Here is a 22,472-nt window from a genome sequence, read left to right as displayed (position 1 = left end):
CCCCCTGTCCCATAAATGGCCAAATTCCCAAAAGGGTGTCCACACCCACTGCCTGCCGTTCCTGACCTTCACTGTGCTCGGCATCACTCCCGGAGGGCTGTACCCACTCAGACCACCGGCGACCCCACGTTGTTCTGTGACATGCCCCGGAAGCACCTCGGATGCTCTCGGTGTCCATGAGGATTCTCATACCTTGGGTCTCCCACGCTTCACTTCCGCCATGAGACGGTGGACTCCTCGGGACTTGGTCACAAGCCTTCTCACCCCACACTTGTCCTTACCCAGGCTCACCTCCTGAGCCCCGACGTATTGCCCACGCACCAGGTAACTGCCATCAGATGTCAGAGTGGCACCTCAAATTCATCCCGTCATGATCTGAATTCTCAGACTCCCTCTCCCCAACTTCCCTTCCCCCACTTCCATGACTGGCATCATCCTGTGCCCCTAACCCAAGCCAGAAGCCTGGCAGACATCACTGACCTTGGCTTCCTCCTCCTAGCCCCCGTCCCATGACCCCAAATCCTGTCAACTCTCCCCTCCCCCACCAGTCACCTTCCTCTGCCCAAAGATACCATCCTCTGCCCTAAGTCACCAAGATTCCTCACCGCCCCCCACTCTGGCCCCTCCAATGTGACTATACATGACAACCATGGCCTTTTAAGAACATCTGAGCATCTTTCTCATACACATAATGCTTGTCTGGGTTCCCACCCCTCTCCCTACCATGGCCTAAGAGAACCTGAATGCTTGTTCACTTCTCCTCACTCCAGCTACCCTGGCCTTTCATTTCCGGGGAGTCACTGAGGCCCTTTGCACGTCCTACTCACATGGTTCAGCATATACTTACAAAACACTGGTTTGTGCCGGGCACTGAGCCAAGAGAGGAGCCCAGCATGGTTCCTGCCCTCCTGGTGTTTCCAGCCTAGAGGGGAGAGACAATAAATAAATGAACAAGACAATTTCTGACAGTGTTAAGCGTGATGAAGAAAATAAAACAAGGTGATGTGATCAAGAATGAGGGGACACTGGGGTGCCTGGGTGGCTCAGTCAGTTAAGCATCTGCTTTCAGCTCAGGTCATGATACCCAGGGTCCTGGGACTGAGCCCCATGTCAGGTTCCCTGCTTGGTGGGGTGCCTGCTTCTCCCTCTCTCTCTGCCACTCACCCTGCTTGTGCTCTCTTTCTCTCTCTGTCAAATAAATAAAAATCTAAAAAAAAATGAGAATGAGGGGACACTTAGAATTGGGGGAGGTGACAAGAAGGAATAGGGCAAAGGAGAGCCTAGGGGAAAGGATTTCAAGCAGCGGGAATGGCACCTTCAAAAGCCCAGGTGTGAAAGAATTTTATGCCTAAGGACCAGCAGGGGAGCCCACGTGGCTGTCTGGTGGGTGTAGGCAGAGTGGTTTGACAGGGGCCTGGGGCCATAGCGAGGGGTATGGATTCTGTTCCAGTGCCGAGGGAAGCCACTGGAGGCTTTAAGCAGGAGAGTGACATCATCCGATTTATGCTTTTAAAAGATCACGCTGGCAGCTGTGTTCCTCCCTCCACTCACCGCTGAATCCCCAGGGCCTAGCGCTGCTCCTGCCCATAGTGAGTGATCAAAATAGGCCTTGAATGAATGCATGCCCCGGACTTCCTGTGTGACCTGGAGGTACTCACTTTTCTCTCTGGACCTTAGTTTCCTCTCCCGAGGGACAGTCGGTGGGAATTTCACGCCCGAGTGGGTGGGCGGGATTTGGATTTAGGTTTCCCGCCTCCCCAAACGGCCCCGAGACCCGAGCCCCCTTGAGGAGACGAACTTGGGCGGGGGGGGGTCTTCCCTCCTGGCGACCCTGAGCAACACGCAGCGGCCCCGCCCCGGCCTGGACCGGGGTCTGAAGGATGCTGCAGCCCCGGGGGCGGGACCCGCAGGCGATCGCCGGCGCCTCCCGCGCGGATTGGGTGCAGCCGTGAGCGGCGCCGCGCTATTGGTCGGTCCAGAAGCAGGGGAGGGGACCGGCTCCTGCAGCGCGGCGGCGGGGACGCGGCCGGAGCCCGGGAAGCTGCTGCGGGGGCGATGGCCGCACCGAGCCCGGGGCCCCGCGAGGTAGGTGCGGACCCAAGAGAGGACAGGAGAGGGAAGTGTTGGGGGACAGGGCCCAGTCCTCCGCTCCCTGTGCACCGCGGACACACCCCCATCCAAGCCCTGGAGGGGTCCGGCACTGGGCGGGGACCAGGACACGCCCCACACGGGGCCGCAGGTATGGAGGGGGAGGTCTGGCGGGTGTCCCCAGAGAACTCCCTCCGTTTTCTCATCGGGAAAAAGCTCCTCCTCCACAGGGCTGTTAGCAAGTCAAGCTCTCGGCCAGTGCTGGGCACATGGTGGGTGCCCACTACTAATGGGTCAGCTGCTGTGAGCTCAGCTTCGTGCTGACCCTCCGCTCGGCCTGGAGGAACTCCGCATAGACGAGTAGAATAGGGAGTGGAATAGGTGACCGAGTCCCTGGCGTCACAGCTCCTACTCTCAAGTGTTCCTGTGCCTGGAGCTCAAACTGCCACAAAGGAGTTATTATAGTTGTCATTTTACAGATGAGAAAACGAGACGCAGAAAGGTTAGGTGACTTACCTAAGATCATACAGCTGGTGAGAGACAGGTTTGGCTGCGGAAAGCATTCTCTACCTACTGATAATAATAACCATCATTCTATTCTGGGTGTTGACTGCATGCCGGACACTGTGTGGCCCATCACAACACCCAGCGAGGTGGGTACCAGCGTTATCGCTGTTTTACAACCAAGGAAACTGAGGCAGAGAGCAATAACAGGGGGGCTCACAAGTCCTGGAGCTGGGACCCCAACCCAGGTCTTTCCCCTCTGGGGTGCTTCCATGTGCTCACTGCTTCTTGTGCCTCCTGCCACCAGGTCCTGGCCCCCTCCCCAGAGGCTGGATGCAGAGCAGCCACCTCGACCTCGGGCCGCCGTGGCCTCTTCTGGCGTCTCCGAGACAAGCAGGCTCGCCTTGGCCTGTTTGAGATTGGCCCGGGACATGAGCTGCACCAGCTGACATGCATGATGCAGGCAGGGCTGTGGGCTGCCACCCAGGTCTCCATGGACCACCCACCCACAGTGAGTGGCCCATCAGTGCCATGTACCTCCTCGGTACCGAGGGCTAGACCGCGCGGATGCCAGGTCCTGCTAATACTGCAGGGGCGGGGATCAGAGAGGGCTATAAAAGGAGGAAATCAGGGGCTTGGTGCAGGGAGGGACACGCTGGGGTGGGGGCTGAGGCCAGGAAGCCGCAAAGCCCAGTGTGTACTGGGGACGTGAGGAACCCCTTGACCCAGGTGGTGGTGTGCCACTCTAAATGGGCCTCTGCTTCTTCGGGCCTCAGCGCCCCCATCTGTATAATGGGTGTGGGGGGGATTGTAGTCCTTGGTCCCTGATGCCCTCCTGGCTCTGCTAGGGTGTATGGCTGAGAAAGGACCCCACCCCCACTCCACCAGCCTGGCCCATCCTCCCCGGAGCTCAGGCTGGGGCCAGGCTGGCTCAGCAGAAAGGGTCGCCCAACTGCAAGCTCAGCAGCTGGACAGGCCAGGGCAAGCATGTGTGTTGTTTGTGTGTGTGCACACGTGTGCACAGTGTGACCACATCCCACAGGCCAAGTCCTGGCACAGGGACCTAGAGGTCCAAGAAGAGTGTAGGAGCCGGGGAAGGGGGGCGGTCTTCTAAATCTCATCACCTGCTGACAATCTTCCATGGCTCCCCAGTACTCAGCATGGCCTCCGGATCCTGCTGGCTCAAGCCCAAGGGCCAACTGTCCAGCTGCATTCACACTCCATGCCTCCCTTAATCAGTCCATCCACTTGAGCCCTCCTGCCCTTTCAGTGACCACCGATGCTGTTCCCCCTGCTATAAGCACCATGCTCCTCCTTTCCACCACCTTTCAGATTTCAGCTTAGAGGCCACCTCCCCCAGGAAGCCTTCTCTGATCCTGCCCTTCTTACACTGAGGCAGGGAGGTCCCTTGGCTTTAAGGCCATCCCCTTTCACTGGGATGGCATCTGGCTTCACTTGGCCAACATGGGCTTCTGGGTGAACGGCCGAGGCTCTGAGTTCTGGTCTCTGTTTGCTGGAGCAATCCCATTGACGGAAGAGGGTGAGGCCAGGTGCAGGGCTCTTGGGGATGCTGGAGCTGGCAGTGTGGGGCTAAGACTTGACTGAGCCCCTCCACCCCTTCCTGTAGGGACCACCCACTGAGGAGGATTTCTCCGAGGTCCTGACCCAGGTTCACGAGGTAGGAAGCCCAAGACTGCTGCATGGGAGGGGTGTGTACTGGTCTTCCTTCTCTGTCTTCCTCAGTTTCCCCATCAGTGCAGTGGGAGTGCTGGCTTGCCTCAGGGCTTTGCAGGAAGGGTGTGGTTACCCTGACCCTCCCATGCTAGGGCCTACTGCACACACCTGGGTCTCCCGTGGACACTCCTGGGGCTGCTCTTCCTCCCCTGCAGGGCTTCGAGCTGGGCACCCTGGCTGGCCCGGCCTTCGCCTGGCTGCGCCACTCCCTAGGCCTGGCCGAGGAGGACTATCAGGCGGCGCTCGGCCCAGGTGGCCCCTACCTGCAGTTCCTCAGCACCTCCAAGAGCAAAGCCAGCTTCTTCCTGTCGTGAGCTGGCAGCAGGGGTGGGGAAGGGGTGGGAGTGGTGTCCCTGGGTGGAGGGGGTGGGGGGGTGGAAAAGAAACAGAACGGCCAGGTCAGGGAGGGTCAGGGCCAGGTAGAGGTCAGATGGAGGAGAGTGAGGGCGGGAGGTGACCGGGGCGGGGGTGGGGAGGCCTCGAGAACCGGACAGACAGATCCACACTCGGGCAGAGGGCCCGATGCGGGCCGCTCCAGCCCCGCCTGACCGGTGACCTCTCCCTCCAACCCCCAGCCACGACCAACGCTTCTTCCTGAAGACCCAGCGGCGTCGGGAGGTGCGGGCGCTGCTCGCCCACCTGCCCCGCTACGTGCAGCATCTGCAGCGGTATCCGCACTCGCTCCTTGCGCGTTTGCTGGGTACGACCGGCCGGGGACCGGGGACTGCGGGGCGGGGGAAGGGGGCGGGGAGGAGTGAAGAAGACCGAGAGCGAGCAGGGGAGGGCGCTAGGGAGTGGGGCGGCTTCCAGGATGGGGGGCGTAGGAGACCTGAGCCCGAGCCTGGGCCGGCGGCTCCGGTTGCGGGCAGCGTTCCGTGGGGGGCGTGTCCTGGACGTCGGCGGAGCGGAAAGGCGGGCTCGGCGGGCGCGGGCCGAGCTTTGGGGCGGGGCCTCCCGGAGGTGGCGGGCATATGGGTGGGGTCACGCCTGAGGACCGCCCCTCTCCGGGGCTGCCTAGAGGCGGGTCCAGTCGGGACGTCCAGCCAAGCAGAGGCAGAGGTCTGGGGCCGCGGCCGGGAGGGGCGGGCTCGGGAGGCAGTGGACCTCGAGGAGGAGGCGTGGCCTGGAGCTGGGCCAAGGGCGGGAGGGACCAGGGGTTGTCGAGTTGGGGGCCCCTCACCTGGCGCCCTCTCCCCTTCCAGGAGTGCACAGTCTGCGGGTGGCTCGGGGAAAGAAGGTGGGTGAGGCCGAGGCGAGGGGGCCGGGACAGAGGGGGCGGCTGGAGGGTGAGATCCTGTCCTCCCTCACTCCCTACCCCCGTCCCCAGGAATTCTTCATCATCATGCTAAGCGTCTTCTATCCCGCCGGCCGCATCTCTGAGAGGTGAGTCGCCTCCCAGGGCCCCGGCCCCACGCGGGATGTACCACCCGAAGCACCCATACTCACTAGATAGATGCGAAACTGGGGCTCGGGGAGGAGAAGGGAGGGACATCCCCAAGATCTCCCAATGGATCGGAGACAGGGATAGGCACGACCAGCGTCCCCTGAGCACTCAGGATGCACTGGGCGCTGGGTCGTCTTTGCATTCATTGCCTTCTTTATTCCCAGAACGACTCTGAGGGGTACGTGTGGTTATCACCCCCATTTTATAGATGAGAAGCTGAGGAGGGGAAGGGCCACACCGCTACTGTGTGAGGAGCAGGGATTCAAACCCAGCCTCTTATTGCACACGGCCCTCTCTGCCTCCTAACCGTGACTCTGCCTGCAAGCTCCCCATGAGTGCTCCCCCCCCCCCCCCCCCGGGGCCGAGGACTTCCCTCAAGCCCTTCTGGTGCTGCTGTCTAGGCTTGGACGCCCGTGTCAGGGACACTTCCAGGGATGACAAAGTGCCGAGAGGCAGGCACAGGCAGGGATAAAGCCCGAACTGGACTTCCAAAGGCCCAAGTTCAAATCCCGACTCTGCCCTTTACTTACTGTGTGGTCTTGGGCAAGTCAAAGAAAGTCTCTGAGCCTCTTTCTTCAGCTCTGACACGGGGACAGTAATGGAGTGGCTTGTGGGGAGGATTCGAACATCCACCCAGTGGAAGCTCTTGTTTCTTGGTTCCCCGTGAGTGTCAGTCTGTATAAAGCTGAATTCTGTCGCCCCCTTTCACTCACAGGTACGACATAAAGGGCTGTGAGGTGAGCCGATGGGTGGAGCCAGCCCCTGAGGGTAGCCCCCTTGTCCTGGTGCTGAAGGACCTCAACTTTCAAGGCAAGACCATCGACCTGGGTGAGCCATGGAGGCAGTCCGTGCCTGCTCTTCCTCCATTCAGGGGTGAAATTATAAGGGTGTCCCTGGCCCTGCCCTCTGCCTGAGTCATTCAGAGCCCGGATTCTAGAGTCAGGCAGAACAGGGTTCAAATTCTGGCTCCACGACCTACTAGCTAGGTGACCAGGCCAAATTACAGATGAGTGTCCTCGTCTGTGAAATGGAACAGTTAATGACACCCGCCCTCTTGGGGCAGATATGTGTGGAGCCCTCAGCGCCTTGCCTGACACACGAGGAGCACTCAGGTGGGGGCACTGATGCTCTGGCAGGGCCCCAGCGGAGCTGGCTGCTCCACCAGATGGAACTGGACACCGCCTTCCTCCGGGAGCTCAACGTGCTCGATTACAGCCTCCTGATGGCCTTCCAGCTTCTCCATGAGGACGAGCGGGGCCCGGGCAACAGCCTCATCTTCCGCACAGTCAGGTGGGCCCCCCGCGGGGGCAAGGGCAAGAATGAGGTGATGAGAGCATGAGAAAGATGGATGATGAGGCGGGGGTCAGCACAGACCAAGGCTCGGAGACTGGAAAGTGTGCTGTTCGTGTGTCCATGCGTGCATGTGTGTATGTGTGTGTGTGTGTGTGTGTGGAGGGTGGAGGGCTGGAGAAGCTTGGGTGGCGGGATTGGTGGGCACGTGTGGACCGCAGCACAGGACTGAGCAGGGGAGACCCAGCTGGACAAGGGCTTCAGTGCTGATGTGACGAATCTGCCCATTTTCCTGAAGGGTATGTGGAGCCACTGAAGGTCTCAAAGCAGTTTTCAGATCTATTTAATTTTTACTTTAGAAAGAGTGCTTGCCCTTTATTAATAAAATAGAAGGTTTTATTTATTTATTTGAGAGAGAATGAGCACAAGCAGGGGGAGGGACAGAGGAGAGGGAGAAGCAGACTCCCCGCTGAGTGTGGAGCCTGACATGGGGCTCCATCCCAGGACCCTGAGATCATGACCTGAACCGAAGTCAACTGCTTAACCGACTGAGCCCCCCAGGCACAGGAGGCTTTTGACATTTGAACCAGTCGTTCCACTTCTAGGACCCTGAGGTCATCACCATTGGCACCCTCGCCATTTGGTTTTGTAGAAGTAACTGTCGCTCTTTGCATGCCGACCGAAGGTCATTAAGGTGGGCTCGTTCCTAGTTTAGAGATGTGAAAACTGAGGCTCAGAGGGGGGAAGTGAGGTAGTAGAATGACTTCTGAGGACTCATATTAATACTTGGTTAGTTACTGGGATTTCAGTCCTCCCAGGCTGAGCAGGATTACGTCGGGGTTGAGGAAAGCCCATTAAGGAAAGAGGTCCAATCATCTAGTAGGTGAAAAAGTACAAAGTGACATCCTCTCATCCAGCCCCCAGCCCACCTTCTGGAGGTGGGTGAGGCTGCGGCAGAATCCAGGTTATCGGCTCCCCACAAATTGGCTGGACACATCCTGCCCAGAGGGTGGAATTCCTGCCCTGGGACACAGACGCTCCCCGCCCCCAAGGTCTGCCCACCCAAGCTTGGTCAGCTTCTCCCTTGCCCCTTCTATCTCCAGCTGGTGCTTAGATTACAATTGTCATGCAGCCAGTAAACCCTACTTTGCATCTAATGGTTGTTGTCATATTGAAATATGCTGGCTAGTAAATGGCCACGGCCCCAGCCCCACCCCTACCAGTTCCCAGCCCCTCGTTCAGAACAAACCCTCTCCTCCCTCCTCCCCAACCCCCAGCACCTCCCCCAAAGGGTTTCGGTGTTTTGCCCAGGCACCCAGACCCCTGGGTTCTGATTGGTCGATGTCTAGGGAGGGCTTGTCTCTCATTTGGCTAATTTCTTTCAGCGACACTTCCCCAACTCCCCTCCACCTCCTGGAGGACAAAATTAGGGAATTGAACCTGCTTCTGGCTGGGACTGGGGCCCAGCCAAAGACATCTTCGGATTTGGAATACATTTAGAAGGCACCCCACCACCACCCACGCACGCACTATCTATAAACTGGGGTTGGACGTTGTTCACACAGTTTCAGCTCTGCCACCCTGAAAACCTCCAGGGTTGGATGACCCCAAACAGAAGTTTAGGAAACACCCCAATACCAGACTTGGCCACAGTGATGTGGCAGATAAGGACGGAGCCAGAGTCTGTGTGACCCAAATGCTCTGGACCAGCACCACCCAATAGAAATGTAATGCGAGGGCGCCTGGGTGGCTCAGCTGATTAAGCAGCTGCCTTCGGCTGGGGCTGGGGTCACGATCTTGGGGTCCTGGAATCGAGCCCCCCGCCCCAGGCAGTCTCCCTGCTCTGTGGGGAGTCTGCTTCTCCCTTTCCTCTGTGCACTCTCTCTCTCTCAAATAAAGAAATAAAATTTTAAAAAGAAAGGAATGTAATGCGAGTCACACATGTAGTTTTAAATTTTCTTTAGAAAATTTAGCCTCTTTAGAAAAGTAAACAGAAACAGGTAAAAATAATTTTAATAATATATTTGTTACTCAATGCACCCCAGATTTTTATCATTTCATCAACTAATCAATATAAACGTTTGTGAGGTGTTTTACACTCTTTTTCTCATACTGTCTTGGAAATTCAGTATGTATTTTACACTTACAGCGCATCTCAGTTGGGACTGGCCCCATTTAAATGCTCAATGGCCACGTGTGGCTAGTGGCTACGTAATGGACAGTGCAGCTCTAGACCGTCATCTACACTTTACTCGGCCTCCCAGTTTATCTGACGTCACAGGCCTGGCACACAGGAGTTGTGGGAATGAGCGGAGGAAGAGCAGGGTCAGCGCAGAAGCTGCCCGGGCGCCCCGTGGTTACGCTTGCGGGAATCCCTGGGCTGGGGCCCCCTGGAGGAGGCGGTAGCCTCACCCTCCTGTTGGCCGCCAGGTCTGTGCGAGGGGTACAGAGCCCCGAGGAGCCGGCATCCCAGAACCGCCGGCTGCTGCCCGACTCCCCCAACGCCTTACACATCCTCGATGGGCCGGAGCAACGCTATTTCCTGGGCCTCGTGGATCTCGCCACGGTCTACGGGCTCCGCAAGCGGCTGGAGCACCTATGGAAGACGCTGCGCTACCCGCGCCGGACCTTCTCCACCGTCAGCCCCGCTCGCTACGCCCGTCGCCTCTGCCAGTGGGTGGAGGCACACACCGCGTGACCCGCGCCCGCCGCGCTCCGCATCTGGACAATGGGCGCGCACGCCGGGCACCAGGGTTCTAGCCTGGCCCCGGCGGCGGCTTGGGCTCCCCTCGCCTGCCGTTCCTCCCTTTGGCTTCCAGAGGGCAGCATTCCCCAACTAATACCTTGACAACACAGCCTCATTGGGTGGTGATGCCGCGTTAGGCCTTGTGCCAGGGACTCTCCTACGTTAGCTCATTTAATCCTAAAAAAAAAAAAAAAAAGCTATTATTCTCTTTTTACAGACATGAAATGGAGGCTCAGGGGGTGAAGGGACTGCGCAAGATCATTCAGCAATAAACGCTGGAACCAGGACTCGACTATGCCTTTTGGACTCAGGAGCCTGTATTCTTACCCACCATCTCCCTCGGCCCTGTGCACTGGGGATGGGGGGAGGCTGAAGGCTCCAGCCAAGCGCTTTGTTGTCCAGATGGGGAAACTGAGGCCCAGAGACTTTAAGGGGCTTACCCATGGGTAAGTGGAAAGGCCAGCCCAAGAACCCAGGCCTCTTTACCCCCTGCCCATTGGTCTCCTTTTGAGGTGGTCCCTCTTGCTCCTGCTCCTCAAGGGAGGCAGGTGGGAGAAGGTGGGGGGCAATGGGGGGGCCTGCATCTCTGGAAGACACTATTTGGAGGCCCACCATTAATCTTGAGTAAGCTCTTCCCTCCCCTGGAGTCACTTTTCTTATCTGCGGAATGGGGGTAGGGGCTGGTGGTCAGACCCGAGGGTATAGGGTATGGCTGCTCGGAAATTACCGGGAGCAAAGAAGCACAGTGCATGCATAGCCCCTGATCATTCCTTCTCCTTCCTCCAGGAAACTCCAGCCTGGCCTCTGACCCTGGTCCAATCCAACCATACGCAAGTGGGCCTTTCCTCTAGAGCTGCTCTGGGGCCTGGCTGTGTGTGACCAGGGCAAGGTGCTAAACCTCTCTGTGCCCCAGTGGCCTAATCTGTACAATTGGAAGATGAAAACGGACTTTGTTAACTCATTAAATATTTATTGAGCACCTGACAGGCCCTCTACTGGGTGATGGGGACCTGGGGGTGGAGCAAGATTCGCAGATTCTACCTTCACAGAGCTCACGGCCTGGGGAGAGATGGTGACAAAAGCAGCCTGGTATGACACAGCCTCATGAAGGGGCATGGGGCCATTGTGCTGAGGGAAGGGGCCTCCACCTAATAATTTGATGGAGGTGGGGCTCAACCATCTCAACTGAGACCAGAAGAGTCAGATGCAGCCCTGGGAGGGTCCCAGGCCAAGGGCACAGCAAAAGTCTGGGGTGAGAGAGAGCCTGACACTTAAGAGAAAGTAACATTTCACTGCGGTCAGAGTTCAGGGTGGGAGGGACAGTGTGGTGGTAGGGGACGTTGTGGGCCAAGAGCTGACCCCCAGCCCTGGAACCGGACCTTGGGAGAGCCATTCAGCTAATACCAAACATTGCCAGTCCATTAGCCTTCAGAGAAAATAAAGCAAAATGGCGGGTAGGGAGGGAGAGGTCAGGGAAAGTTAATGCCGCAGCACTGGAGAGTGGGCTCCTGGAATATGTATACAATTGACCTCACCCCGAGCTGTCTGGGTGACCTTGGATGATTATTCAACCTCGTGAAATGGCACAAGTCACGGAGAATTTCTTGTTTTGGCCCAGCAGGAAGTTGACACATAGAGGCGGTAAGGTCATCACTCAGGAGGTGTGTGTGGGGGGGAAGTTCAGAGCGGGAGGGCTACGCAGCAGGAAACGGGGCTTGGCCCTACGTTTCCCCAGGGTCTGGATCTGGCAGGACGAGTCAGAGCCTGAGAGTCCTGCACTCACAGATAAGGAGGGCTCAGCCCCTCACCTACCTTGGGTCTCTGGCAATGGGCTGAGCCAGAGCTTAAGGCCGGAGAGGGACGTGACATCCAAGATCTCATGGGGCCCAGGATTCCTGGTTCTAACTTGGTCATTCCACAGACATCATCTAGCATCTAGTGTGTGCTGGGTGTTGCGAGTGCTGGAAATGCCAGAGAACGTGACTGGCCTGACTCAGCCCCCATGTGTAGCTGAGAGTCTAGTGGGTGGATGGACCCGTTAGTACACAGGATGATTTCAGAGTGTGACTGGTGACTTAGAGGGATGGGCATGCAGTGCCACATAGAGTGGTTGGCGAGGGCCTTTCTGAAGAGGTGACATTTGAGCTGAATGACAGGAGGGAGCTGGCTATGTGAGTAGAGCAGTCCAGGTAGAGGAGAGAGCAAGTGCAAAGGTCCTGAGGTAGGGATGAGCTCAATGTGATTGGGGGTCAGAAGGGTGACCAGGATAGGTAGAAGGTGATTAAGAGAAAGGTAGGAGTTCCGACTGTACAGGACCTTGTAGGTCAGGGTAAAGAGAGTGGACTTTTGCCGAAACCAAACTGAAGAGCTTATCTGAGCCTGCAGAACTTCCCACTGGCAGTTCTACTGTGGATGTGTGATCCTCATCTACTCTGGGAGTCCAGGACATTCGGGCATGTCCTCGTCTCCATGTGGCCCTAACAAGGAGAGAGTTGCCTCTTTGGGGAAAGAATGGTCACTTCACCAGCCATTGTGGGTGATGAATGAGTCCTTAGGGAATTTTCTCACCATTCTCCCCTTGGGGTTGGGGCTATGAAGAGAGAGACCTGAAGGACGAGGACTTGGGGGTGGTGGCAGAAGGACTCTGGCTTAGGGGACCCACTGTGTGCCTGGCCTTGAATGAATAGGAGACCACAGAGAGAGACTGAACGTGGACCACTACCTTTGAGCTGGGCGCAGCTGCGGGGGAGGGACAAGGTAGGCCTGTGCTCAAAGGAAGCTCAGGGGCAGGGCTGCTTTAGCGTGCCCCCCCCCCCATAGGACGGGGAGATGCATGGCGAACTTGACTTTGCACTGGAACAGGACACGTAGCCTTGGGAAGTTGCTTATCTGGGTGCAGATACCCAAACACCTTGGTGTTGTGCCCACACCAGAGGCTCTGAGAAAAAGGCAAGTAGAATTTGAAATGGGGTCTGAGCAGAAATCTAGCCTGGATCCCAGGGGAAGGTCCTGAAGGGGTAGGTGTGATGGAGGTGGTAAGTTGAGCTTTCTGGCCCATAAAGCATTTTATAAAAACACTTTCGATGAGAAGCATGCCCTCCACTTCTCCACAGGTGCACTCCTCCCTATTGCCCTGTATCTGCTCTTTCAACCCTTTGCAGCCCCAGAAGGCACTCCCCAGGGGATTCCACCTGAGCCTTCAAATGGGACACATTTCAGCATCTATAGGGGTGCAAGACTGAGGGGTGCAAGATTGAGTTGGCTGGGGTTTGGAGGACGCTTTGGGAAGGGGGAGGTGAGGAGGTGAAATATGTGGCTGTGAGATTGCCCAGGGTTCGAATCCTAACTGTATCACAGCTGCCCTGTACTATCTCACTGGCAGGTACTGCTGTCATCATCCCTACTTCATAGAGGAGAAAAACTGAGGCCCAGGTGGAGGTCACACTACTAGAGACGGTCCCTCTAGGGTCACCAGAGAAAATATAGAATGTCCAGTTACTGGAATGTCAGATTTTTAATATAATTATTCATTGTTTATCTGAAAATATAACTGAGCGTCCTGTATTTTACTGGCTAAATCTGGCAATCCTACAAGCTTGAACCCCTCCCCCCCAAATGGCTGCCTGACCCCAAGCCCCTGCTTCATTTTCCTACCCATCCCCCAATTTCACAAATGGAGAAACTCGAGTCCAGCCGGCTAGGCAGCCACGACGCTTAGGTTGCCACACTCCCTAGGTCTTTTCTCTGCGCGCCGCCCACCCGACCCGGGCAGGAGCTTGGGAGAAATGTGGGAGGGCGGGAAAAGGGGAGAAGCTCACCCTCCGACTCCGCCCCCGGCCCGCAGGCCCCGCCCCCATCCCGGAGGCCCCGGCCGCCAGCCACGCACTTCCCTCCCGTGTCGCGCAGGCGGTCCTCGTAGGTCCCTCCCCCGTCGCCCGGGACCCGCCTCCAGCGCGCCTGTCTCCTCCCCGTCCTCGCAGATCCCGCCCCCGCTGCCGGCGGCTCACGTTCGGTTTCCAGCCTCCAGAAGCCGCGGCCGCGGTGCCGCCTCCGCCCCGGGGCTCCGGCTTCCCGCCCGGCCCGCCCGTTTTGCGGGCCATGGAGCTCCGAGCAGCGGATCGAGAGCAGCCGGAGCGCCCCAGCCCGTCCGCCTGGTTAGCGCCTGGCCGGGGGAGGTGGAATCTGGGAGAGGGGTGGAAATCCCTCGTCCTATCCTGCCCCAGGCCTCTCTGTTCATCCCTCTTGTAGAGAGGTAGGAGGGATGGGGTGGCAGTCGGGGCTCCTGGCTCCTGGTTCTAACTGACCCGGACTCGATGGGTGACCTTGAGCCGAGGGCTCCCCCTCCCTGCCTCTCCTTCCCCATCTGCACGATGGGGATTGGGTTGGTGGGAGGTTTCCCCGAAGGTCACAGATACCAGCTCCTTTAGGATGCGGACAGCGCTGTCCGGTGTTTGGGGGACTTTAAGGAGTTTCATTCCTGGAAGTCATCTGCCTTTACCCTGGCCCATACCTTCCCCTGCCTCAGTTTCCCTGCGCCGGCTCCTCAGAGGCCCAGGACCCAGCTCTGAGCTTCTGGATCTTGGCAGGTGCCTGGCTCCCACCCCTTCCCAGCGTGAGCCCTGGAGACCGCAGCCCCGGGGCTGTTGAGCAGCCACGGCAGCATGAAGGCCCGGGTAAGTGGTGTAAGGAGGAAGGCTCTTGGGGAACTTCCGGCACAGCAGCCTCCTAACCTCTCCCACCCCAGGACTGACTCACTTCTGACCCACTGCTCCTGAGCTAAGAAGGGCAGACTGGCCTCAAAGCCCTGCTGATCTGGTCTGGCAGGCGGTGTGGTTCAGGCAGGTGGTGTTTCCTCCCTGGTTTCAGGGCCTTGCTGGGTCTCCCCTGTGACACGGAGGTAATAGTACTTATCTCCTGTCAGCTCCCCGGAGGTCACCCAGGTGAGGCACCCACCTGGGAGGGGGATATGGTGTGAAAGTTCGGTGTGGCTGCTCTCAACTTGATTCGGGGGGCCCTGGATGTTGGGGGGAGTCCACCACCACGGCCTGAATTCAGGTCTCTGGGTCCCTTGTGGGCAGAGGACTAGGTACCAGGCAGAGCCTGAGGCCTCAGGGGCTGAACCCCCTCCCCCGCACAGCTGGCCACAGAGAGATTTATTTTTAGAAGCTGATGTGGCTTGTGGGCAGAAAAGGGTGGGCCTCTGGTAGGATATGCCTGGGGGGATGGTGGGGGCTGCCTCCCTGCTCCGGTTTTCAGAGCACCAACAGCTGCTAGGTGGCTTCTGAGGGGGGACCTGTGCCTTGGGCAGGCTGGGAGAATTTTAGAGCCCAGAGAGACACAGACGGTGACTGGGGTGGCCCAGCACACGATGGCAGCCCCGGGTCGGGCCCTCTTTCCGGTGCCCCCCGCCTTGAAGGCTTGGTCACTAAGTCTGCCAGCAGGGCCAGTGGGCCTGGAGGGCTTCCTGGTTCAGACGGCCTTGGGCACATGGTTTGTGGAGGTGGGAGCCTCTGAGCCATCGCTTTCAATGATTGAAACCATTCTTTGAGTGACACTTCCCTCACTTCCTGGGCCGCTGACCCAGATCATCAGCGAGGGGGCTGGTCACTGAGCAGCAGGGGGAGGGGGCAGGGGACGGGCATACTGGCAGCGCCGGTCCCACGTCTGAAGGAGGATGGTCGCCTTTCTGAGGGGCCGCTCTCCTGTCTCGTGCATCACCTTACAGTACACGGAGCATTTTTACCATAGTCCTTACAGTACGTTCACACCGCGGGCATTATGGGCCCCAATGTTCTAGAAACAGGCCCAGAGGGGTGGAGAGTCATACCCAAGGCTGCACAGTGCACCTAGGCTTCCGGTTAAGAGCGTGGCTTCTGCAGCCTGAATTTAAGGCCCCATCCTGCTGCTTTCTTGCCGTGTGGCCTTGAGCCTTCACCCCAGATTCTTTATCTAGAATATGGGGATAAGAATAGGGCTTGTCTCCAGGGCCTGAGCCTGGCAGCCCAGAGGAAGCCCCGGTTAACGGAGACCGTGGACTGTGCTCATGTTCTGGAAGCTACTGAGCTGGGGTCTGGACCCAGCACGGACTTCTAGGAGCCCCAGGGACCCCGGCCCACACCCCCTGACCGCCGTCTCCCCCAGGGCCGGCTCCTGCTCGTCATTCTGTGCTCCTTGGGCTTCTCTGCTGCCTACCTCGTGCTCTGCTGCTGGGCCTGCCTGCCCTTCTGCCTGGCCTCCTGCCTGGACCCCCAGCTCGCCACCATCTCCAGGCCCACCGTGCCAGGGCCCCTGCACTTCAGCGGGTACAGCAGCGTGCCAGACGGGAAGGTGAGCGGGCCGGGTCACACGCCACAACAGGGCCGGCCGTGGCTGTCGGGGGGCCCCTGACTCTCTGGGCATAGGTGAGAACCAGGCTCATGCCAGGCCGCCCGGACCCCAGGCTTGGCTCCTGTGCTCACCAGCTGTGTGACACTGAGCAGTCACTTCACCTCTGTAAGCCCCACGTTCTAAGAGGAACTTTTTTTTTTTTAATTCAACAAATATTGCCTGGCTGCTCTCAGCTGGGTGCTGGCGGTAGAAAAGGTGAGTCAGCCAGGCTGGCCATCTGGAGCTCTCAGTCCCGGTGCGGGAGACAGACGCCATCCCATCATGGGGATCTGTGCATCGTTCTGTGTGTTTTTAGAATTAACTATGTATACACATAATCCGTTCATTGAGCAGGCGGGTGCCCGGCCTTGTGCTGATGGCTGCTGGGGCTAGAGACGACGGAGAGTCATGTCAACCCCAGAGCCCTCCCTCTCACGGGGAGACAGAGACGTTGGGGCTCAGGGGTGATGACCCACCTCCCCATGCGAGGTTTGGAGTACTTTACCCCCTCACCCTGATTTCAGGGTCCCCCACCCCACCCCATGGTAGTTTTCTCGAAGGCACCCCACACCGACACCAGCTCAGAAAGCTCCCAGTTCTGAGTCTGATGGCTGTCTGAGAGGAAATCAGAGGGAGGCATGTTCAGGGACCCTGGCTTGCAGGAGACATATTTGGGGTCTTAATTTCTCTGAGTCTCGGTTACCTCGTCATCAGTAGGAGACCGTCTGGTAGTTTCCACCTCTGTAGAGTTTCTGTGCAGGTTCAGTCGGGTGATCCCTGGACAGTGTTCACAACAGGTGCTGTCTAAATATTGGATCAAGATGCAAAACCACTGGGGTTTGGCCAGCTGGGTGCGGTGGTCGGTGGGCCGGGTCAATGCTGTCCCATCTTCCACGGTGGCGGCCGTGAATATTTCAGACACTCAAGAGCTCACGGGAATGTGGGCTCAGGGTTGCCAGATCGTCTGGGTTTCTTAAGAGAAGCCAGGAATCCAGGTTTTGAGTATCAGAATGGACTGGTTGTAATTAAATATTTTGAAGAGCTGGACTGATTGCGATGAAATATTTTAAAGACCTTTTAAAGATTTTTTAGATCTTGTGGGACAAGCAGAGTATCTCCTGGGGTTGGTGCTGACCTCAGATCTGAACAGACCCCTGTTGTCAGGACAGGCTCAAACTGCAGGCAGAATAAAAAAGTCTAGTTCTGTATTTTGAGGACTTGGAAAATGGACCTATGAGTCCCTAAGTCAACATTATGTTAGATATAAAATGTCCGAGAGTGGGATACAGGCCCCTGTAAACCCCTGTCCGCCCCCAGGAAGACATGGAGACATGGAGTGAGGAGCAAGTCCTTTTCTGGAAGTCCTGACCTCTGACCCCCAGGGAACATTTGCAGGCATGTTGGCACAGCACCTGCTTTTCAAGAGATAATGACATGGTGGTCATTACTCACTCACACGAGGGTCATTAGGCCCTCACTGTGCTGTGGTCTGAGCTGATCACTCGCCATGCTTTTTTTTTCCCCAAGATCTGAGCTGAGATCAAGAGTCAGATGCTTAACTGACTGAACCACCCAGGCGCCCCCCTCTCCAGGCATTTTTAATTGAGTCCTCACAACCTGGTGAAGTAGATAATATTTTCATCCCCATTTGACAGATGAGGAAATTGAGGCTCCGAGAGACAGAGGAAATAGTCGAGCCAGGATTCAGGCTCAGAACCTCAGGTTCTCAATGTGGCTGTGCTCCTAAAGACCCCCCCTTTTACTTATGAACCAGGCATAATGTGAGTGGGGCTCGGGCGGAGGAGGGAGTGGTTTAACAGTGATTGTGAAGAGCTCAGGTTCATGTTTACTTAACAAACACACGTATGACACCCAGTCTGTGCCAGGCATTGCTCTAAGTGCTTTATAAATATTTGCTCATGTAACTATAATGAGGAACCCATGATGGAGGGCCTGTTGGGGCCTCAACAATCAGGAGAAGGGACGTGGATATGGCTGATGAGGAAGCATGGGGCTCTGAACGTAGAGTCTCAGCCCTGCCCCTCGCTCTCCCTACGACCGTAGGGAAGTCACTCGCCTGCCCAGCCTCAAATTCCTCATCTGCAGAATGGGTGGATGCTGTCCTCGGAGCTGAGACAGGGATCACGCGAAGCCGGGGGCTGTCACTGGGCGGAGGAGCCGGGCCTCGGGAGCTGGGCGCTCACGCCTTCCTCTTCGCCTCTGCCTCTCCCCGCAGCCGCTGGTCCGAGAACCGTGCCGCAGCTGCGCCGTGGTGTCCAGCTCCGGCCAGATGCTGGGCTCGGGCCTGGGCGCCGAGATCGACAGCGCCGAGTGCGTACTGCGCATGAACCAGGCGCCCACCGTGGGCTTCGAGGCGGACGTGGGCCGGCGCAGCACCCTGCGCGTGGTCTCGCACACGAGCGTGCCCCTGCTGCTGCGCAACTACTCGCACTACTTCCAGCACGCTCGAGACACGCTCTATGTGGTGTGGGGCCAGGGCAGGCACATGGACCGGGCGCTGGGCGGCCGCACGTACCGCACGCTGCTGCAGCTGACCAGGATGTACCCAGGCCTGCAGGTGTATACCTTCACCGAGCGCATGATGGCCTACTGCGACCAGGTCTTCCAGGACGAGACGGGCAAGAACCGGTGAGCCAGGGCCGGCCTGTGGGGGGCGGGGCTCCCTGCCGGCCGGGGGCGCGCCTTCTCCAGCGGCTTTTTGTCCATCAAGGGTCTGCTCCGGCCTCTGATGAGGGACAGAAGCAGAAGGACTGTCTTTCATCGAATTAGCACAGAGATGAAAAATCCCCAGTGGTGGTGAGGGGCGTTTGGCTTTGCAAGCACAAGATAGGGGAGCATTGCCACGTAGGGGCAGCGTCAGGGAGCACCTCCCTCTGGAGGGGATACTCCCTGAGGTCTGAGATGGTCTCTAAAGTCCCTGCCAGATAACAAAAGTGACAGTTAACCGTAGTAACAGCCCTGCGCATGCACCAGGCGCCGAGTTAAGTACTCTGCATGGAAGATCTCATTGTATCCCATACTCAGAAGAGCACGCTGACTCCCGCCTACCTCCTCCGCACACTGGCTCTCCCCGCCTTTTACCTTCCCTCCGCCCCCGCGCCAGCCCAGGAAATACAGCCACCAACCTCCAGTTTCCCAGCCAGAAGCTTGGGCTTTGCACCCGACTTCTTTCATTGCATCACCTGCCCCGTATCGTGGGCTCTTGACTCTCCTTCTGTGCCCACAGGGCACCTAAGCCACCTAAGCGACCATTCCTTCCCCTCCACCCTCCGCCCTTTGCAGCACCCCCTTGCTGCTCCCCGCTCTGGCCGCCTGCAGTCTAAGCACCAGCCGCCCCAGGGAATTAATCCCGTTGGTGGCCTGCCCTCAACCTGACAGCAGCTTCATTTCACATGGAGAATAAAGTCAGTCTCAGTCGAGGCTTCCACCCCCTCCCCTGGCCTGCAAGCCTCGTATGATCTGACCCCTGCCTGCCTGTGATCTCGTCATCTCCCTTCACTCAGCCTGCCCCAGCCACCTGGGCTTCCTCAGAAGCAGGCCTTGCACATGCTGTTCCCTCTGTCTCGAATGTTCTTCCCCCACATCTCCCTATGATTGACTCCTTCTTGCTATTCAGGTCTGGATGGGATGTCACCTCCTCAGAGAAGCCCTCCTTGACTACCCCCTCTAAAGGCACACCTCCCTGCCTGACATTCTTTGTCCCCTTCCTTTTTCTCCTTGTCTTCTCAGCAGTTCTGCCCCCTCCCCTGAGAATGTTAGCAGTGGCTGTGGCCGGTTCCTTGCATGAGTGAGCCACCCCATAACCCCTCTGTCGAGGTGGAGGTGAGCCGCCCTTGGCCGGGAAAGTAACCAGTGCTGGTGCATTGAGAGGGTTGAGGCCTGGGCTGCCCACACAGCCCCTTGCTCCCAGGTGGGTGTGGGGGCATGGGGGAGGTGCTGAGCCAACAATGTTCCCTCCCCATAACTACCTATAATTCTCCCCATTTCACAGATGGGTCAGTGAGCCCCAGAGAGGTTTGGGAGCAGATTCAGGGTTAGAATTGAAGACTATCTGATTCCAGACAACTATCTTTTTTTTAAAGATTTTATTTATTCACTTGAGAGAGAGAGAGAGACAGGGAAAGAACTTGGGCAGAGGGAGAGGGAGCAGTAGACTCCCTGCTGAGCCTGGAGCCCGACATGGGTCTCGATCCCAGGACCTGGAGATCATGACCTGAGCCGAAGGCAGACGCTCAACCATCTGAGCCATGCAGGTGCCCCTCCAGACAACTGTCTTACCCACTTTCAACCACTGTGCTCTATGGCCTCCCGCCACCTCCCCAAGCTCGGTCCCTTAGATGAGCAGAGGTTGTGACCAGGGTCCCCACGCCATCGTCTGGGGGTTTGCTCAGGTCCTCGGTGGGTGGTGAGGGGCTGAACAGGCCTGGGTTTGCGTCCAGCTCCACCTCTTACCTGCTGCGGATCTCGGGCTGGCTCTGTCCCCTCCCCAGCCTCCCCCAGGGTCCCCTCTGCAGGGGTCAAGGTAGGGGCCCTTGGCTGGGAGGGTAACTAGCGCTGTGTCCTAAGAGAGCTGAGGCTGGGTCCGCCACACAGCCCCTTGCTCCAGCTTGAGTCGGGGAAGCGGCGGGCTGACTGTTGCCCCTCCTGCCAGGAGGCAGTCGGGCTCCTTTCTCAGCACTGGCTGGTTCACCATGATCCTTGCCCTGGAGCTGTGTGAGGAGATCGTGGTCTATGGAATGGTCAGCGACAGCTACTGCAGGTCAGGCCGGCGGGGTCCTGGGGGGAACGAAAGGCTATGGGGCAGGGAGGACCGGGGGCCCCTGTCCTGGCTCACCCTGGGGGGACCTTGGAGCTGTGGGGCGCAGGGGGTGTGGGCTCCCTGGTGGGTGGCTGGGGCTCAGACACCCCTTGGGCCCGGTGCCTGGTGGGAAGGAGCCCAGGCTCATGACCGGTGTCACCCTGCCGTTGTGACTTTGGGGCAGTCAGGCCACCTCCCAGGGCCTCCATTTCCTCATGCGTGAAAGCAAACAATCACACCTTCCCCAGAAGGTGGTAGAAACATTTAGAGAGAGTGATCTACTGAAGTGCTTAGAAGGGCACGGTCGGGCGCCGGCTGATACGCGTGTCAGGGATAGATTGCAACGGACCAGTTGCCGTTGATACCGTAACACTCCGGTATTATTGTAAGTAACACGTGTGGGGCAGACAGAGCAGGTCCCCGATCTTTATCTTCTGTTCTCTTTGGAGCTTGCTTGACGAGCATGTGGGCGAGATGACGGGAGCCCGTGTGCCCTCTGCCATGGCCCCTGCACTTCGCAGTCTTGATCTTTCTGGACCTGTGGTCTCCGGTGCCCATCTCCATTTTATAGACGGGTTATTTATGCTCAGAGAGTACGTCTCTGGCCTCTGGGATCTGTGGGCTGGCCTGCTCCTGCCCGGTCTGTGCAGGCCTTCCCAGGGCCTGGGCAGGGGCTCCGTGGGAGTGCCTGGTGAGGGGCGGCCGCAGCAGGCGGCAGCAGGGGGCGAGAGGCGGGCGAGTTTGGTACCCCACGCCTGTCCCTCTTCCCCTCCCGCAGGGAGGAGAGCCACCCCTCAGTGCCTTACCACTACTTCGAGAAGGGCCGGCTGGACGAGTGTCAGATGTACCTGGCACACGAGCGGGCAGCCCGCAGTGCCCACCGCTTCATCACTGAGAAGGCCGTGTTCTCCCGCTGGGCCAAGAAGAGGCCCATTGTGTTCGCCCACCCATCGTGGAGGACCCAGTAGCCCTGTCACCTGGCCGGCCGCCACGCCTTCACCGGGCCTCTGTTCCACACTCCACCAAAAACATTTAATTTATGGATCCTGTCTCCTGCCACCTGCCTAGAGGACCTCAGGTCCCTTCTTGCCCTACCCTGGGGACACTTGCAGCCATTTTAGGGCTCCAGACTTGAGGGGGAGAAGAGGAGGACTGTGGCGACCTTTGCGCCGTCCTTCGCATCCCACTCCCCGAGTCATCCAAGTCTTCGTTTTGGGGTTCATCCCTTCTCTGGGTCTGTCCAGTGGCCTTTGCCCCGGGGCCGATGGCCCCCCACTCACCAGCATCGTGATCTTCGATCTTGCAACAGCCCTGGGCCCTCTTCACTCCCCCCCTCCACCTGCCTTTGGTGCCACACTGCCCAGGCTGGTTGCCCTAGTCAGGGCAGCCCGGAGCTTGGGGTTCGTTGGGCAAAGGGGCCTTTGAACTGTGACTGGCAGGGCCGCCTCTGGAGTGTACGGGTAAACGTGTATTTTCTGGAA

General features: G+C 58.2%; 2 protein-coding genes across 6 annotated transcripts; both read left to right on the top strand.

Moving 5' to 3' along the window:
• Nucleotides 1-2,945: 2,945 nt before the first annotated feature.
• PIP5KL1 (phosphatidylinositol-4-phosphate 5-kinase like 1) lies at nucleotides 2,946-10,790 on the top strand. Of its 3 annotated transcripts, none has more exons than XM_040631409.1 (8): nucleotides 2,946-3,103; nucleotides 4,220-4,270; nucleotides 4,482-4,636; nucleotides 4,902-5,026; nucleotides 5,529-5,563; nucleotides 5,654-5,709; nucleotides 6,907-7,060; nucleotides 9,491-9,618. In XM_040631409.1, the coding sequence occupies exons 1-7, from the start codon at nucleotides 3,047-3,049 to the stop codon at nucleotides 7,013-7,015; spliced, it is 588 nt and encodes a 195-aa protein (XP_040487343.1). In that variant the 5' UTR covers nucleotides 2,946-3,046; the 3' UTR covers nucleotides 7,016-7,060; nucleotides 9,491-9,618. The 3 variants fall into 3 exon arrangements, with proteins under 3 accessions (XP_040487343.1, XP_040487342.1, XP_040487344.1); XM_040631408.1 differs by lacking the exon at nucleotides 9,491-9,618 and adding an exon at nucleotides 6,486-6,598 and having other exon boundaries at nucleotides 6,834-7,037; XM_040631410.1 differs by lacking the exons at nucleotides 2,946-3,103; nucleotides 4,220-4,270; nucleotides 4,482-4,636; nucleotides 4,902-5,026 and adding exons at nucleotides 6,486-6,598; nucleotides 10,593-10,790 and having other exon boundaries at nucleotides 5,465-5,563; nucleotides 9,491-10,252.
• A 3,009-nt stretch (nucleotides 10,791-13,799) lies between these two features.
• ST6GALNAC4 (ST6 N-acetylgalactosaminide alpha-2,6-sialyltransferase 4) lies at nucleotides 13,800-22,472 on the top strand. Of its 3 annotated transcripts, none has more exons than XM_040631954.1 (6): nucleotides 13,800-13,960; nucleotides 14,393-14,479; nucleotides 15,948-16,133; nucleotides 18,409-18,821; nucleotides 20,845-20,952; nucleotides 21,770-22,472. In XM_040631954.1, the coding sequence occupies exons 2-6, from the start codon at nucleotides 14,468-14,470 to the stop codon at nucleotides 21,957-21,959; spliced, it is 909 nt and encodes a 302-aa protein (XP_040487888.1). In that variant the 5' UTR covers nucleotides 13,800-13,960; nucleotides 14,393-14,467; the 3' UTR covers nucleotides 21,960-22,472. The 3 variants fall into 3 exon arrangements, with proteins under 3 accessions (XP_040487888.1, XP_040487889.1, XP_040487890.1); XM_040631955.1 differs by having other exon boundaries at nucleotides 14,332-14,479; XM_040631956.1 differs by lacking the exon at nucleotides 13,800-13,960 and adding an exon at nucleotides 14,032-14,058.

Source organism: Ursus maritimus, unplaced genomic scaffold (assembly GCF_017311325.1).
Source record: "Ursus maritimus isolate PB19 unplaced genomic scaffold, ASM1731132v1 scaffold_17, whole genome shotgun sequence".
Classification (NCBI taxonomy): domain Eukaryota; kingdom Metazoa; phylum Chordata; class Mammalia; order Carnivora; family Ursidae; genus Ursus; species Ursus maritimus.
Note: the sequence above shows the minus strand (reverse complement) of the source record. Positions and strands in the feature narration are given on the sequence as shown.